The sequence below is a fragment of the Prionailurus viverrinus genome, chromosome B4 (assembly GCF_022837055.1).
Source record: "Prionailurus viverrinus isolate Anna chromosome B4, UM_Priviv_1.0, whole genome shotgun sequence".
Taxonomy (NCBI): domain Eukaryota; kingdom Metazoa; phylum Chordata; class Mammalia; order Carnivora; family Felidae; genus Prionailurus; species Prionailurus viverrinus.
The window spans coordinates 72,463,783-72,477,777 of NC_062567.1; the positions used below are offsets into that span (position 1 = coordinate 72,463,783).

The 13,995-nt window shown below is 39.4% G+C and overlaps 2 protein-coding genes across 6 annotated transcripts in view; one reads left to right on the forward strand and one right to left on the reverse strand.

Moving 5' to 3' along the window:
* The window catches only part of LOC125170158 (olfactory receptor 8S1-like), an 88,192-nt gene that overhangs the window by 56,727 nt on the left and 17,470 nt on the right, over window positions 1-13,995 (reverse strand). The window lies entirely within an intron of this gene.
* CB4H12orf54 (chromosome B4 C12orf54 homolog) overlaps window positions 6,082-13,995 on the forward strand; it is a 31,176-nt gene continuing 23,262 nt past the window's right edge. For 4 of the 5 annotated variants that reach the window (XM_047866448.1, XM_047866449.1, XM_047866445.1 and 1 more), the window contains exons 1-4: window positions 6,082-6,167; window positions 6,844-6,956; window positions 12,211-12,241; window positions 12,733-12,771. In XM_047866448.1, the coding sequence (XP_047722404.1) occupies window positions 6,901-6,956; window positions 12,211-12,241; window positions 12,733-12,771 (126 nt within the window). In that variant the 5' untranslated portion in view covers window positions 6,082-6,167; window positions 6,844-6,900. Of the gene's footprint in view, window positions 6,168-6,843; window positions 6,957-7,566; window positions 7,697-12,210; window positions 12,242-12,732; window positions 12,772-13,995 lie in introns of those variants that run through there. The other variant, XM_047866447.1, reaches the window with a different exon arrangement.

Consider the following 13,995-nt stretch of genomic DNA (forward strand, 5'->3'; position numbering starts at 1 on the left):
AAGAAAAGAAAAAAAATCTTCCTGGAAAAAGAAACACTTTATAGTAAAGGGAGAGAGATGTGGACATGTAACATTTGAGATTAAGAGGATGAATTTTGGAATTAAACAGAGCTGAACTGAAATCCCAGCTCTGCTCTTCACCTGCCTTCTGACTTTGGACAGGCTACTGCTCTTTCTCCTGTTCCCTTGCCTATAAAAAGGATGTGACAATCGTGCCCTATCAAAGGTTGGTTGTGAGAATTAAATGAGATGTTCACATAACATTTGGCACATTGTCTAGCCCATTAGTGTTGCGTTGTTATTAATATATTTCCCTCTAAGTTGTCATTTGCTGAAAAAGGAAAACCACCTACTAATTGCTAATTTTTTTGTCAAGCAGAATTAACCATATTAAATGGATTGTAAGATGCATTTGTATTTCAGAAACACTAAAATATGAAAAATGTCCATCTTAGAATCAAAGAAGATTACATTATCATAATTATGAGGACCAGTCTGCAAAGAATCTTTAATGCTATCCTGAATATTCAGAATTGAGCCTACTGTTAAAATCCTTCCCTTGTTGGTGGTTTCTAGATATTTTGTTTATAGTTCTTAAATGACACCTTAAGGTTAATGTTAACTTTCTGTTTCGTGTGGTCTCTAACATGTCCTCAGCAAATAGTGGATATTCCAAAGAGTATGGAATTAAATGGAATCTGACCAATCCATGAAAGGTGACCATCAGGTTCTCATCTTCGAACTCAAAGGAATAAGCCATAAGATCAGTACAAAATGAATACAAAAGATGCAGTTTTTGCCTAAACCCAACAGCTGATAGATAACTCACCTCCTCCCACTGTGTGATTGTTTAACAAAAACAAAAAAACAAAACCAACTACAGCAGTGGTAACTACATGTTAGACTGCCTCTGAATCATGTGTTGTTAATACATGGATTGCTGCCCACACCCTAAGAGTTTCTCCTTCAGTAGGTCCAGGGTGGAGCCCCAGAACTTGACTTGTTAAACCTGGTAGGCTAGTACTGATGAATCTAGTCTGCTACACTTTGAGAACCACTCAAGTAGAGGCAATTGGGCCTCCAGAGTCTCAGCCAGGGACAATTATTCAGAAAGGTCCTTGGCTCGTCTGACCTTCTCTCTGGTGGGTTGGGTAAGTCTGCCTCAATGCCCAGAAGAAGCCTGTGAGGCCTCTCCAGTCAGCTGCCTTCTCTGGTTCTGGCTCTTCTCTTTGTTTGGCATTCTCTACATCCACGATAACATTAGATATTGTCCTGGGGAGAAGGAACTGTGCTCCCACTGAGCATTATTAGCCATAGAGAGAGATGAATGGGAAGTGAGATTCTGCCAGGTATCTCGGGGTCTTGTTACTGCAAACTACACTTGTCTCTTTAGGCTCCGGCAGCTTCTGCCTCCTCTGACATATCATAGGAGGCTTAGTTAAGGAAAATTTGTGGAAGGAGCTCCCCAGTGTCCAAGCTCAGGAACAACTGCTGAACTTTAGCCTCCCTCATCTAGAGACCTCTGAGGAAATTGGCCAGCTGCCCACTTTGTCTTCAGCTTCCTCTCAGCAAAAGTATTAGAAATAAAAGAGAGGGGATACCCTTGAGGCATTCCTAGTGAGCTCCAACCTGACCTGCTATAGCCAAATGCAAGCATAAATTGTCTTCAGCCTCACTAGCTGGGATTGTTTAGAAGCTAGCTGGATTTAGAAAATATTTGTTAACTGCTACAGGAGAGGGATTACACCAGTTAAAACCCTGAATTATAAACATTTAAAACACATAACTCAAGTAATTAAACATACATGGCATTTTGTTATTGGGATGTCTGAACAGAATAGACTCCTCCTTTCCATTATAGTTCACACATCCTTTCTACTGCTTTGTTATTGTAACAGTGACCACCCTATTGACCTCCTCCCCATTAACATGGACACTTACTGCATAGCTCATCCAAACATTACTGCTTAACTACAAAAGAGCTACTCAAGGACTTGGACCACCTCCTCCAGCTATTTTACTCCCAGTTTCCATCCTAGTAGTCAAGACACAGCAGGTGCTTAATAAACATTTACAGAACAAATAATGTTAACATCAACCTCCTGATCTCTCTTCATTGTTGTTTTATCCCTGATACCCTTTCCATGAGGATACCTCATTGTTTTTTTTTTAATAAAACCCCTATCCTGATATCTCTTTTCCTATTTTAGAAAGATGATTGAGATGTTTCACCATGAATGAACAGACTCAAATACTTCTAGTCTTTAACAAAACATGTAAATCTTTTAGTTTTCAAATACAGATTTTAAGCAGTTTAGCAGACTTGTCAAATCTTTCTCTTCTTTCTGTTGCTGTGTTTTTCAACAGCATGTCCAAGTATAATGACATTACTTCCCACCCATCAATTCTTTTCTTAAAGTCCACTTTCCCTGTAAGCTGGCTTCCGTCTCTCCTCCTTCTCGGGAACTACACAGTCTGTGCACTAAAATCTTACTCTTGACAAATCTTAACTACCACTTTCTTCTTTGATTTCTATACCTTCATGAATATTACAAAATTGCACCTTCCCTGTTTCCTTATACTTCTTGTAATTCTTTTTGTCTGCTTAATAGAACCTACTTTAAATGGTAGATGTCTCAGGCCAGGACTTTTAGAGCTCGCAAATGCTGAAGTAATTAGCAATGCTATTCACCAATACTCCAGTTTTCTATCTAACAGCATGATAGGAGGGAATTTCTGAACCACCTCAAAGCTAAGAGTGCCTATGTCTTGCTTGAACCAATGAAATATGAGTTGGGGGGCCTGGGTGGCTCAGTTGGTTGGGCATACGACTCTTGATTTCTGCTCAGGTCATGATCCCAGGGTCGTGGGATCCAGCCCCACATTGGGCTGCACACTCAGAGTGGAGACTGCTTAAGATTCTCTCTCTCTCCCTCTGCCCCTCTCTCCTGTTCCTGATCTGTCTAAAACAAAATGAAATAAGTGGAAGTTACATGTTTAAGGAAAATGTTTTTAAAACAAGCACAATTCATCATGTTTCTAGTTTGCTGCATCAGAAATTGCTAAAGCATGAAGAAGAAACTTCCTCAGCTTGATTACTTGAGTGAGGATGATACAGAGTAGGGCCTTTCCCCTAAAGCTCCCCAGAAAGGACATGTAATGTGAACAAAACCAAAACTTCCCAGTTTTAAACTGCTGAGATTCGGGGGTTATGTTGGGAGTCCCAAGAGTACCCTCAGGCTTGATGACTCACCAGAAAGACTCACAGGACTTCAGAAGTGGTGTAATTATGGTTACAGTTTATTACAGGGTTAGGATACAAATGAAAATCAGCAAAGGGAAAAAGCACATGTGGCAAAATCCAAGAGAAACCAAGCACAAGACTCCAGTTGTTCCCTCCCAGTGAAGTTGCATGGGGACCCACTTAATTCTCCCAGGAATGATGTGTGAGAACACATGTGAAGAGTTGCCAACCAGGAAAGCTCACACAAGCTATGAAGTCCAGAGTTTTTATTGGAGGTCAGTCTCATGCAGTGCCTATGTGACCAGCCTCAACTACTCAGACTCAAGTCACCTCCAGATCAAAAACATTCACCATAAATGTAAACTTATTTGGTCAAGCTAGTACACCATGGCTCAAAGCCTCCGTCTACAAAAACATTCTTGTCAGGCAGAATATTCCAAGGATTTGGAGATTATCTCCCAGGAGCCAGTCAAGGAGTCCTGAAGACAGGCCTTTCTTTGGAATATGTAGAGAATGAGAAACCCAGGCCAGCAGAGTTAACTCTTTACTGCCTAAGGAGTTAATCTGGGGGCGCATACAGCCCCAAGTCATCCAAATCATCCAAATTCCAAATCATCCGAATAATTTCCACTTTTGAAATACTTGTTAAACTAGAAAAATTAACAAATGTCCAAAAGTTTAAAAATATCATTACCAGGAGATCTGTACCGCAAGAAATTTAAAGAAAAGTCCTTTGGGGAGAAGGAAATGATACCATATGGAAATCTGGATCCACATAAAGAAATTAAGATATCAGAAAGGATATTTACATGAGTAATTATAAAAGACTGTTTATTCTTTTTAAATCTCCTTTAACAATAATTGACTATTTAAAGCAAAAAAAATAATGTATCTGGGGGGTTATAACAAAAGACAACAATAGTATAAAAGCATCAGGGAATAAATTAAAGTATATTGTTATAAGATTTTTATACTACACATAAAGTGACATAATATCACTTGAGGGTAGTCCCTAATATGTTAAAGATATAAACTATAAATCATAAAGCATCCCTTAAACTAAAACAAAAAGAGCTACAGCTAATAATCCAACAAAGGGATAAAAGAAAATCATAAAAATACTCAATTCACAAAGACACAGAAAAAGAGGAACAAAGGAACAAAGAATAGCTAGGACAAATAGAAAACAAAGAGCAAGATGGCAGCCTTACACCCAAATGTATCACAAATCACATCAAATGAAAAACTGGACAGCAACATGAAAAAGAATGAAACTGGACCACTTTCTTACACCATACACAAAAATAAACTCAAAATGGATGAAAGACCTAAATGTAAGACAGGAAGCCATCAAAATCCTCAAGGAGAAAGCAGGCAAAAACCTCTTTAATCTTGGCCTCAGCAACTTCTTACTCAACACGTCTCCAGAGGCAAGGGAAACAAAAGCAAAAATGAACTACTGGGACCTCATCAAAATAAGAAGCTTCTGCACAGCGAAGGAAACAATCAGCAAAACTAAAAGGCAACCGACAGAACGGGAGAAGATATTTGCAAATGACATATGAGATAAAGGGTTAGTATCCAAAGTCTATAAAGAACTTATCAAACTCAACATCCAAAAAACAAATAATCCAGAGAAGAAATGGGCAAAAGACATGAATAGACACTTCTCCAAAGAAGACATCCAGATGGCCAACTGATACATGAAAAAAAGCTCAACATCACTCATCATCAGGGAAATACAAATCAAAACCACAATGAGATACCACCTCACACCTGTCAGAATGGGTAATATTAACAACTCAGGCAACAAGAGATGTTGGCAAGGATGTGGAGAAAGAGGATCTCTTTTGCATTGCTGGTAGGAATGCAAGCTGGTGCAGCCACTCTGGAAAACAGCATGGAGGTTCCTCAAAAAACTAAAAATAGAACTACCCTACGACTCAGCAATTGGATAAATAGGTATTTATCCAAGGGATACAGGTATGCTGATTCGAAGGGACACATGCACCCCACTGTTTATAGCAGCACTATCAATAATAGCCAAAGTATGGAAAGAGTCCAAATGTCCATCGATGGATGAATGGATAAAGAAGATGTGGTATATATATGCAGTGGAGTATTACTTGGCAATCAAAAAGAATGAAATCTTGCCATTTGAAACTACGTGATGGAACTAGAGGGTATTACGCTAAGCAAAATTAGTCAGTCAGAAAAAGATAAATATCATATAACTTTACTCATATGAGGACTTTAAGACACAGAACAGATGAACATAAGGGAAGGGAAGCAAAAATAATATAAAAATAGAGATTTACAAAATAGAGAGGGGGACAAAACATAAGAGACTCTTAAATATGGAGAACTAACAGAGGGTTACTGGAGGGGTTGTGGGATGGAGGATGGGCTAAATGGGTAAGGGGCATTAAGGAATCTACTGCTGAAATCACTGTTGCACTATATGCTCACTAGTTTGGATGTAAATTTTTTAAAAAATTAAATTAAAAAAAGAAAAAAAGAAATTGAAAGCCAAATTTTTCAGACCCTGTTTTGCAATTCAAAGTTAAAGGTGGATTCTGCTAAGCTCCTTCCTGCTGTCTCTCAGAAGCACTGGATGTTTAATGCAGTGGGTGGAAGGCAATGAAGCAGCCAAAAATCGTAGAAATTAAAATTCAAATTTTATATTTTCTCATTCTTTCATCATTATCATTTAGATTGAATGGAACCCGGGCTGAGGGGGGGGAGGGCAGGGGAGAGCCAATTGTCTCAGATCTATGATGTCACAGCTGAAGTCACAGAGAGTTGAAAAGGGCAAGGTAGACGGGGAGCAGATGAGATGGGATTGTTGTGAAATGGGGTTCAAAGAGGAGAAATTCTAGGGGGAAAGGGGTGGGACAAAGTATGACTTGGGCAGCGGAGCTGGGTAACTTTCTGGGCATAATTGGCCTAGTTCTGACTGGGGTTTGGAAGAGGGGAGGATAAGAGCAGGAAAAGGGGAGGTAACTTTTCAGAGGAGGGTTTAACTCTTGTCTAGGTCACTGCTTTGTCCTTTCAACCCCATGTGTTTTTGACACTATCAACTATGAGGTTTCCCTCTTCCTCCACAAAGCACTTGAAGGCTGGGGCTGCCAGACTTCCAGCCTGCAGTGTTACCCTTAGATAACCATGAAGATTCTGACTGTGGGGTAGAATGGGATAGGGAATTTTCCTATCTTCAGTTCATTACACACTACTTCCTATCCTTGCTTCAAAGTCCACCTTCACCTCAAGGGGACTCTAGCCAGCTTCTTAGCCCCAATCTCAGCCAGCTATTATTTTTTACTCAGGTTTTTTTTTTTTTTCACCTACCTTCTCACTGGAACTTTCTGTTCTTACTTACTGAAAAAGACTTACCTGGGGCTACACTTCCTTCCTCTCACCCTTATCTTTCTTTACACTTATGTGCACGTGCACACACACACACTCACACACACACACACACACACACACATTCAAAACACAAATGCTTCGTGTACTACTGAGACCTCTGTCCTTGTGGGTAAGTGCTTCTCTTCTCACTATACACCTGCCCTCTCCCCCTATCATTTGTGCCTCCCCAGGGCCTAGAGCTATCTCCAACTTCAGCTCCAGAGTGTCTGGTTTCTGTTCAAGGACAAATGGCACAGCATACTTTCCAAGATCAAGAACAAAGGACCTCCATACAGCAGAATAGGTAAATGGGGGTAATGATGATCGCCAAAAGTCTTTAGATTAGATATGCTGCGTGGGAGAAAAACTAGGGTCACCTGTCTACCATCCCCCTTCTGATACACTTACTTCCTGACAGAGGAAGGGGGGGGGGACTTTCATGTATCCTCTCTTCTCCACCTCCTCAATGTTAGAGACATTAGTAGACCTTTGTCATTTCAATTTAGAGGGTTAGCTTCAATCTGAAATCCCTCTAGGAGTTAGTTGAGTATACAACGTAGGGACATTTATCCCAGGGTAAATGTTTGTTAAGAAGTCCTTATGTGACCTACAGTTTAAATCAAGGCCAGCCATCCAGAACCATGCTTCCCTTGGACTAGGGTAGAGAGGAGGGCCAGAATCTGCTGTATGAAACTGAGTATGAGACCCAGGCAATGTTATCCATAAAGTCAGAAGAAAGGAGGCTTGCTATGAACTTATGGGTCAAGAAAGCTTCAGAAAGGAATTAGGACTTGGCTTGAGCTTTTGAAGTATTCAGATGTTTTGACTTAAGAAGTAAGTAGGAAGTCAGGAAGTCAGGAAGAAAGAGAAAGTGTCTTCAAAGTTTCCAAGTTACCTATCTCTAAAATGCTCAGAATGGTCAACTGGACCTCAAGTCTGAGAGCCAGTAAGGAATTGAGAAGCCTGAAACTTGCAGGAAGATGAAAATCTGTTCCAAGAGTATGAAGTCTCTTGAAGACAGCTGCAGGACTATGAGGAGAAATAGTGAGTAGATATTGGAGTCTCTGCGAGTTCTATATGAGAAAGCATAAAAACCACACCAGAGATATCTGCTGACAGGTGTTCTGACGGTAGAAGCAGGCAAGACACTGAAAAATAGTGATAACAATATTTAAAATGAACTTTACAGTTACAAAGGCTTTTATATAATCTAACCCCAAACTCAGTAAGGTAAAGATCATTTCTCCTACTTTTTTTACATGCAGAAATAAATTTATACAAAGAGACTTGACAAAAGTCCAAGAACTAGAACACAATGAAGCTGGAATTCAGACAAACTCTTCTTTCTCCAAACTCCAAATTCTTCCTACTGCAGTGTAATTAGGCTTTCAATAACTCAGTATAAAACAAGGAGGACATGCGCGCCTGGGTGGCTCAGTCGGTTAAGCGGCCGACTTTGGCTCAGGTCATGATCTCGCGGTCCGTGAGTTCGAGCCCCGCGTCGGGCTCTGTGTTGACAGCTCAGAGCCTGGAGCCTGTTTCAGATTCTGTGTCTCCCTCTCTCTGACCCTCCCCCGTTCATGCTCTGTCTCTGTCTCAAAAATAAATTAATTAATTAATTAATTTAAAAAAACAAGGAGGACATAATATATGCTCTCTTAGAGAAGTCATAACAAAGAATATATTCAAACTGACTGGGAATTAGCTTTTTTTATTACTATTACTTAGCATGACAGAGCTTCAGTTTGCTGTAAAGTAAAATGCTTCCCCCACACAGCAGCCCTGTTTGAGGATAAAAAATGTGGATCAAAGCACCCACCTCAGTGCCTGGTTCATGGAGGCTCAATCTTCTTCAGCCCCAACTTCCAAGAATAAATTGCTAAAATTCTACCATGACTGCATCTTTTCTCTCTCCTCTTTCTCCCTTGTTGCCCTCCTTTCTCTTTCTCTTTCCCTCTATCTCTCTCTCTTTAGATAGACAGGTAGATAGATAGATGGATATTGTTTGTTTTAATTTATTTAGCCATTGTTTATTAAATAATGTAATCAATATGTGCTTATCCATGGATCATTACATAGCAATAATTATTTACTATTGCCATTTTGTTGTATCCTGAACATATTGTAATTCCATTGCTTCTCTCCTCTTGCTATCTTTGTGATTTGTTGAATCTTTCTTTTAGAACAAAATAAGCTGTTTAGTTAGGATTATATTTTCAGAAATTGCAAATAAAATTGTAACATTTATAACAGGAATATATATGAATACACACACACACAGAGACAAAATGTAATTCATTCAGTGGAGACAAGAATGTTCATTTTTAGAAGAAGTTCCTTTTAGCCTAATCAATAAGTAGAATGGCAAGTACAATCACCTACAATACATAACAACAACAAAAAAAACATTTTACTAAACCTGTCAACAAATTCCATGAAAAATGTTCAATAAAAAGAAGTTGCCTAAAATGACCCATAAGTAAACAAACCTAAAACTAATAGGGCTAATATTCACTGTCAAATAACCAAAGGCCCTTTCTGCTTCCATATATTCTGTAAGAACGATGAATTGTGAAAGAAAATCAAAGTTTGGAATTTCAATGTCATTTAAAAACTTTACAAAAATGGCTCTTCTATATTAATAAGAAAAGAAACTAGGTGTACAATCCCCATTACTACGTTAACAAAACTAGGAAATGACTGGGAATGAATTGTTGAATTTTCCTAGTGTATGTTTTGATTCCTTTCTCTTTATCTTTTGTGTATGTACTAGAGATTTCTTCTTTGTGGTTACAAGGAGGTTTACATAAAATATCTTATATAGTATAAGTCCATTTCAAGCTGATAAATTTGATTGCATACAAAAACTACATTTTACCCCTCCCCTATGTTTTATATTATTGTTGATATTTATATCTTTTTTTTTTAAGATTTTGTTTTAAGTAATCTGTGCATCCCACGTGGGGCTCAAACTCACAACCTAAAGACCAAGAGCCGCATGCTCTACTGACTGAGCCAGCCAGGCACCCCAATATTCACATCTTTTCATAATGTGCATCCATTAACAAATTATTGTATCTAGAGTTATTCTTAATACTCTCGGGTTTTAAGGTTTATACTAGCATTAAAAATGATTTAAGCACCAACATTACAGTATTGAAGTATTCTGTATTAGACTATATACTTACCTTTTCCAGCAAGATTTACACTTTCATGTTTTCATTCTACTGTTTAACATCCTCTCATTTCAATTTGAAGAACTCCCTTTAGCATTTATTTTTTTTAATTTTTGTTTTTACATTTATTTATTTTTGAGAGACAGAGCACAAGTGGGGGAGGGGCAGAGAGAGAAAGAGACACAGAATCCCAAGCAGGCTCTAGGCTCTGAGCTGTCAGCACAGAGCCCAACATGGGGTTTGAACCCACAAACTGTGAAATCATGACCTGAGCCAAAGTGGGACGCTTAACCGACTGAGCCAGCCAGGTGCCCCTAGCATTTGTTGTACACCAAGTCTAGTGGTGATGAACTTGCTTAGCTTCTGTTTGTCTGGGAAAGTCTTTGTCTCTCATTTATTTCTGAAGGATACCTTTGCCAGGTAAAGTATTCTTGGTTAGCAGTTTTTTTCTTTTGATACTTTGGTGTGGGATGCCTGGGTGGCTCAATTGGTTAAGCATCTGTGTCTTGATCTCAACTCAGGTTGTGATCTCATGGTTTGTGAGACAGAGCCCCACTTCAGGCTCTGTGCTGACAGTGCAGGGCCTACTTAGGATTCTCTCTCTCCCTCTCTCTCTGCCCCTCCCTTGCTCTCTCTCAAAATAAATAAAGAAACTTAAAAAAAAATACTTTGGCTATTTCATCCTACTACCTCTGGCCTGCAAGGTGTCTGCCATAAACTCTGCTAATAGTCTTCTGGAAGTTCCTTTGTATGTGGCAATTCACTTTTTCTTGCTGCTTTCCAAATTCTCTTTGTCTTTGACTTCAGACAATTTGATTATAATGTCTCAGTGAAGATCTTTCAATGTTCAGCCTTTCTGAGATTTTTGAGCATCCTGAATCAGGATGTTTATTTCCCTTCCTGAATTTGGGGATTTTTCTGGCATTATTGTTAAATAAGCTTTCTGCCCCCTTTCTCTTTCCATTCCTTCTCTCAAAATGTCATTGTGTCATTTGATGGTATCCCATAAGTTACATAAGGTTTCTTCCCTCTTTTGCATTCTTTTTTCTTTTTGTTCCCCTGCTTGAGTCTGCTGTTGAAGTTCTCCATAGAATTCTTTAGTGCAGTCATTGTATTCTTCAGCTCCAGAAAGTGTTTGGTTCTTTTTTTTTTTATGGTTTTTACCTCTTTGTTGAACTTTTCCTTTTGTTTATGTATTGCTTTCCTGATTTCCACTAGTTGTCTGTGATCTCTTGTAGCTCACTGAGCTTCTTTAATATGATTATTTTGAATAGTTTTCAGACAATTCCTATGTTTCCATTTCTTTGGTGCCTGCCACTGGAGCTTTGTTCTTTTAGTAACACTCTTCCTTGATTCTTCATGTTCCTTGAGTTCTTCCATTGCTGTCTTGGCATTTGAAGAAGCAGTCCCCACTGCCAATCTTTACTGACTGGTTTCAAGAGTGAAAGACCTTCACCAATAGCCCAGCTAAAAATGGGGGTGGGGGTGTCTCTCAGGCCTTTTTTAAGGATGCACTTACCCTTACCTTCTTGTTCCCTCTTGTGGAAGGTTTAGGATTTCGTCTTCTCTTCCCATAAAGCTAGTCTGGGTACTGAGAGCCTCCTATTTATTTTCCCCAGGATGGTGCCCTGGTGCATTCCAAGATTGTATGTCTTCTCTCATTCCTACATAATTGAGCCAGCTGCTGACATCTACATACTGTGCAATGCTTGCACTTGCCATCTGCAAAGGCCTATGTGCACCATCTTGGGGTGTGTGCAGAGTACTGTGGGCATTTGTCAGCCAATTCCAGGGGTAGGGGGACCTGCAGATAAGGAGTCCCATGGAGTTCATGCGTGGTCCTCTTGGTAGAGCCTACAAACCAGCTAGTAGGATCTGCAGCTGGTTTCTGAGATCCATGTGGTGGCCTCTGTGAGTGTCCACTCCTTTTCTTTGTTCCCAGATTCCCCCAAACTATTTAGCTGTGCCAATAACCTCAGTGACCTGGGTGAGGTGAAGCAGAAATTGGCCTCTTATGCAACGTCTCACAAGGCTGGGGAATCAGACTGCTCATTTCACTCTCACTTTTCCCCATGGGAGAAATCACAGGCTAAGAGTGTTTCTTTTGACACTGAGTTATGCTGCCCTTGGGGAAGGGTGACATAGGTAAAGTGAAACTGTTTTTCTTAACCTCTTTAATGCATCTACTTATGGATATTTTGCTCCTGCAAGGTGCTAGAATCTCTCCACTAGACTCCTGGTTTCCCACAGAGGTTTTCCCATTCATGGTGGTTGTCAAAATTGATGTTTCTGTGGTGGGTATGAGGACTGGAATCTCCTTTTCTGCCCTCTTGCTGACATCACCTACCCAGTGCCTCATCAGATTTATATCATTCTTTCCAGAAAATCCACTGATGACACCATGCAACCAAAGGTAGGTAAGACTTCCAAATAGACTGGTTCCTTTTGGGTTTCTCATTCCTGGGGAAAATGGAGAAGAAGGGACTGTAGCTAGGAGACAGGAATGCTGCCTAGTAAGGACCATATCTTGGAGGACTTGGGCATTATAGTTCAGAGTGCTCTTGACCAGCTGGTGGATCACTGTCTACCAGGACTAGGTAATACCTTCAATGCTACTACCACACTAGATAACTCCAGGGGCTATGTGGGTGTTCATAAGGGAAAAATATGAGACTATTTATACCTGTCACCCACCAGATAGATCAAGAGATGACACAGGAGATGTGGCCTGAAAATGACTCAGTAGGGCTGAAGCAGACTTTGGGATGTCTGAAAAATAGGGTGACTTCAAGTGTCCATCTCAATTTCAAAAAAATATCTTGTATTCTATCAGTTTCAGGGTGTGTCTTCTGATTCTGGGAGAATTAGAGTAATATTTCCAAGATATGTCTCTTATTTCAACAGGAAATACAGCTAACAATAACTGAAGCCCTCTGGGACCAAGTAAGTACAAAGGGGTCATCTTCGACAGCATTGTGAGAGGCAGGAGAAGGGATAGAAGACTTAAGAAAGGAGCAAACTTCTTTCTTTCCCCTTGAGTAATTACTGATTGATAGTGAAGGATTCCCATGCTCTCTTCCATCTTGTTCTATCACCCATCCAGTCCTAAATCCTCAGAGACTCCTTATGTTTGTGCACTTTAGCACTCTTCTAGAGATCCACCTGTCCATTAGATAATCCCAGCCTTTTAATGACTGCAAAATGAATAATTTAAATCTCATCCACGAGCAAGAACCTTAGGGGAAGTATTGAGAAAGCCATATACTTTAAATCTCGGATGAGAAGAAGGCAAAGTTACCATTTTGTTAGGAAAATTAAAGATCTTAACTCCATTTATGATCCAAAAGAAAGTTATTTTATCTTTGGAGCTACTCAACTTGTCCAATAACTACTTGACTGTGGCCCTTGATTCCTATATCATAAAATGTTTTCTGAAAGATTTGGCCCCTCCAGAATAAGTTAGCTCCAAAATAAATGTCTCAAAAAATAAATGAATCAACCTGAAGAACAGAAGTATTTAGTTTTATCCATTTGAATGCCAAATTAAGTCCATTAAAAAAATACTAAGTTTCCTATAATTGCTAGTGAGTTTCAGAGAGTAACATGCCAAGTGATCCCATTGCTTCTAAAGGTCTTGTCTGGAACATGATTGGGGTTTTGTCATTAGCACAGAGGAGGATTGTTTTTTCCCATTGGCTATGGCTGGCAGGTCTATATCAAGACATTAAAAGACATTAAAATTAGATTGTCATTCAGATACAATTTCAATATTTGGGAGGCCATTCTCCTCTGCATTATTTATAATAGGAAATTGCGTTATTACTAATGCATTTCTAGCTGTTGTGAATTTCTTTAGAGTATTTTAATAAAGATTTTGGAGAAGCACAAATGCCAGATTCATCCTGTGGGATCAGAGGCTGCTAATAAAAATGTTTTAATGCTCCAAACTGTCCTACACATTCCCAAATTTATTGACAGTAGTTTAAATGGGAATAATGGCTAATAGTAGAAAACCATGCTGAAGCTTTCCTGTTCTTTATTAGATTTGAGAGACTCAGACCCGCTTTTTGTTGATGACTTCTAAAGTGTTGAGAAGTAAACGAATAGAAGTCTGTACTTTGGATAGGAACATGAATTGCCATTTTTGTGGTTAGGAAAAGAATGGTC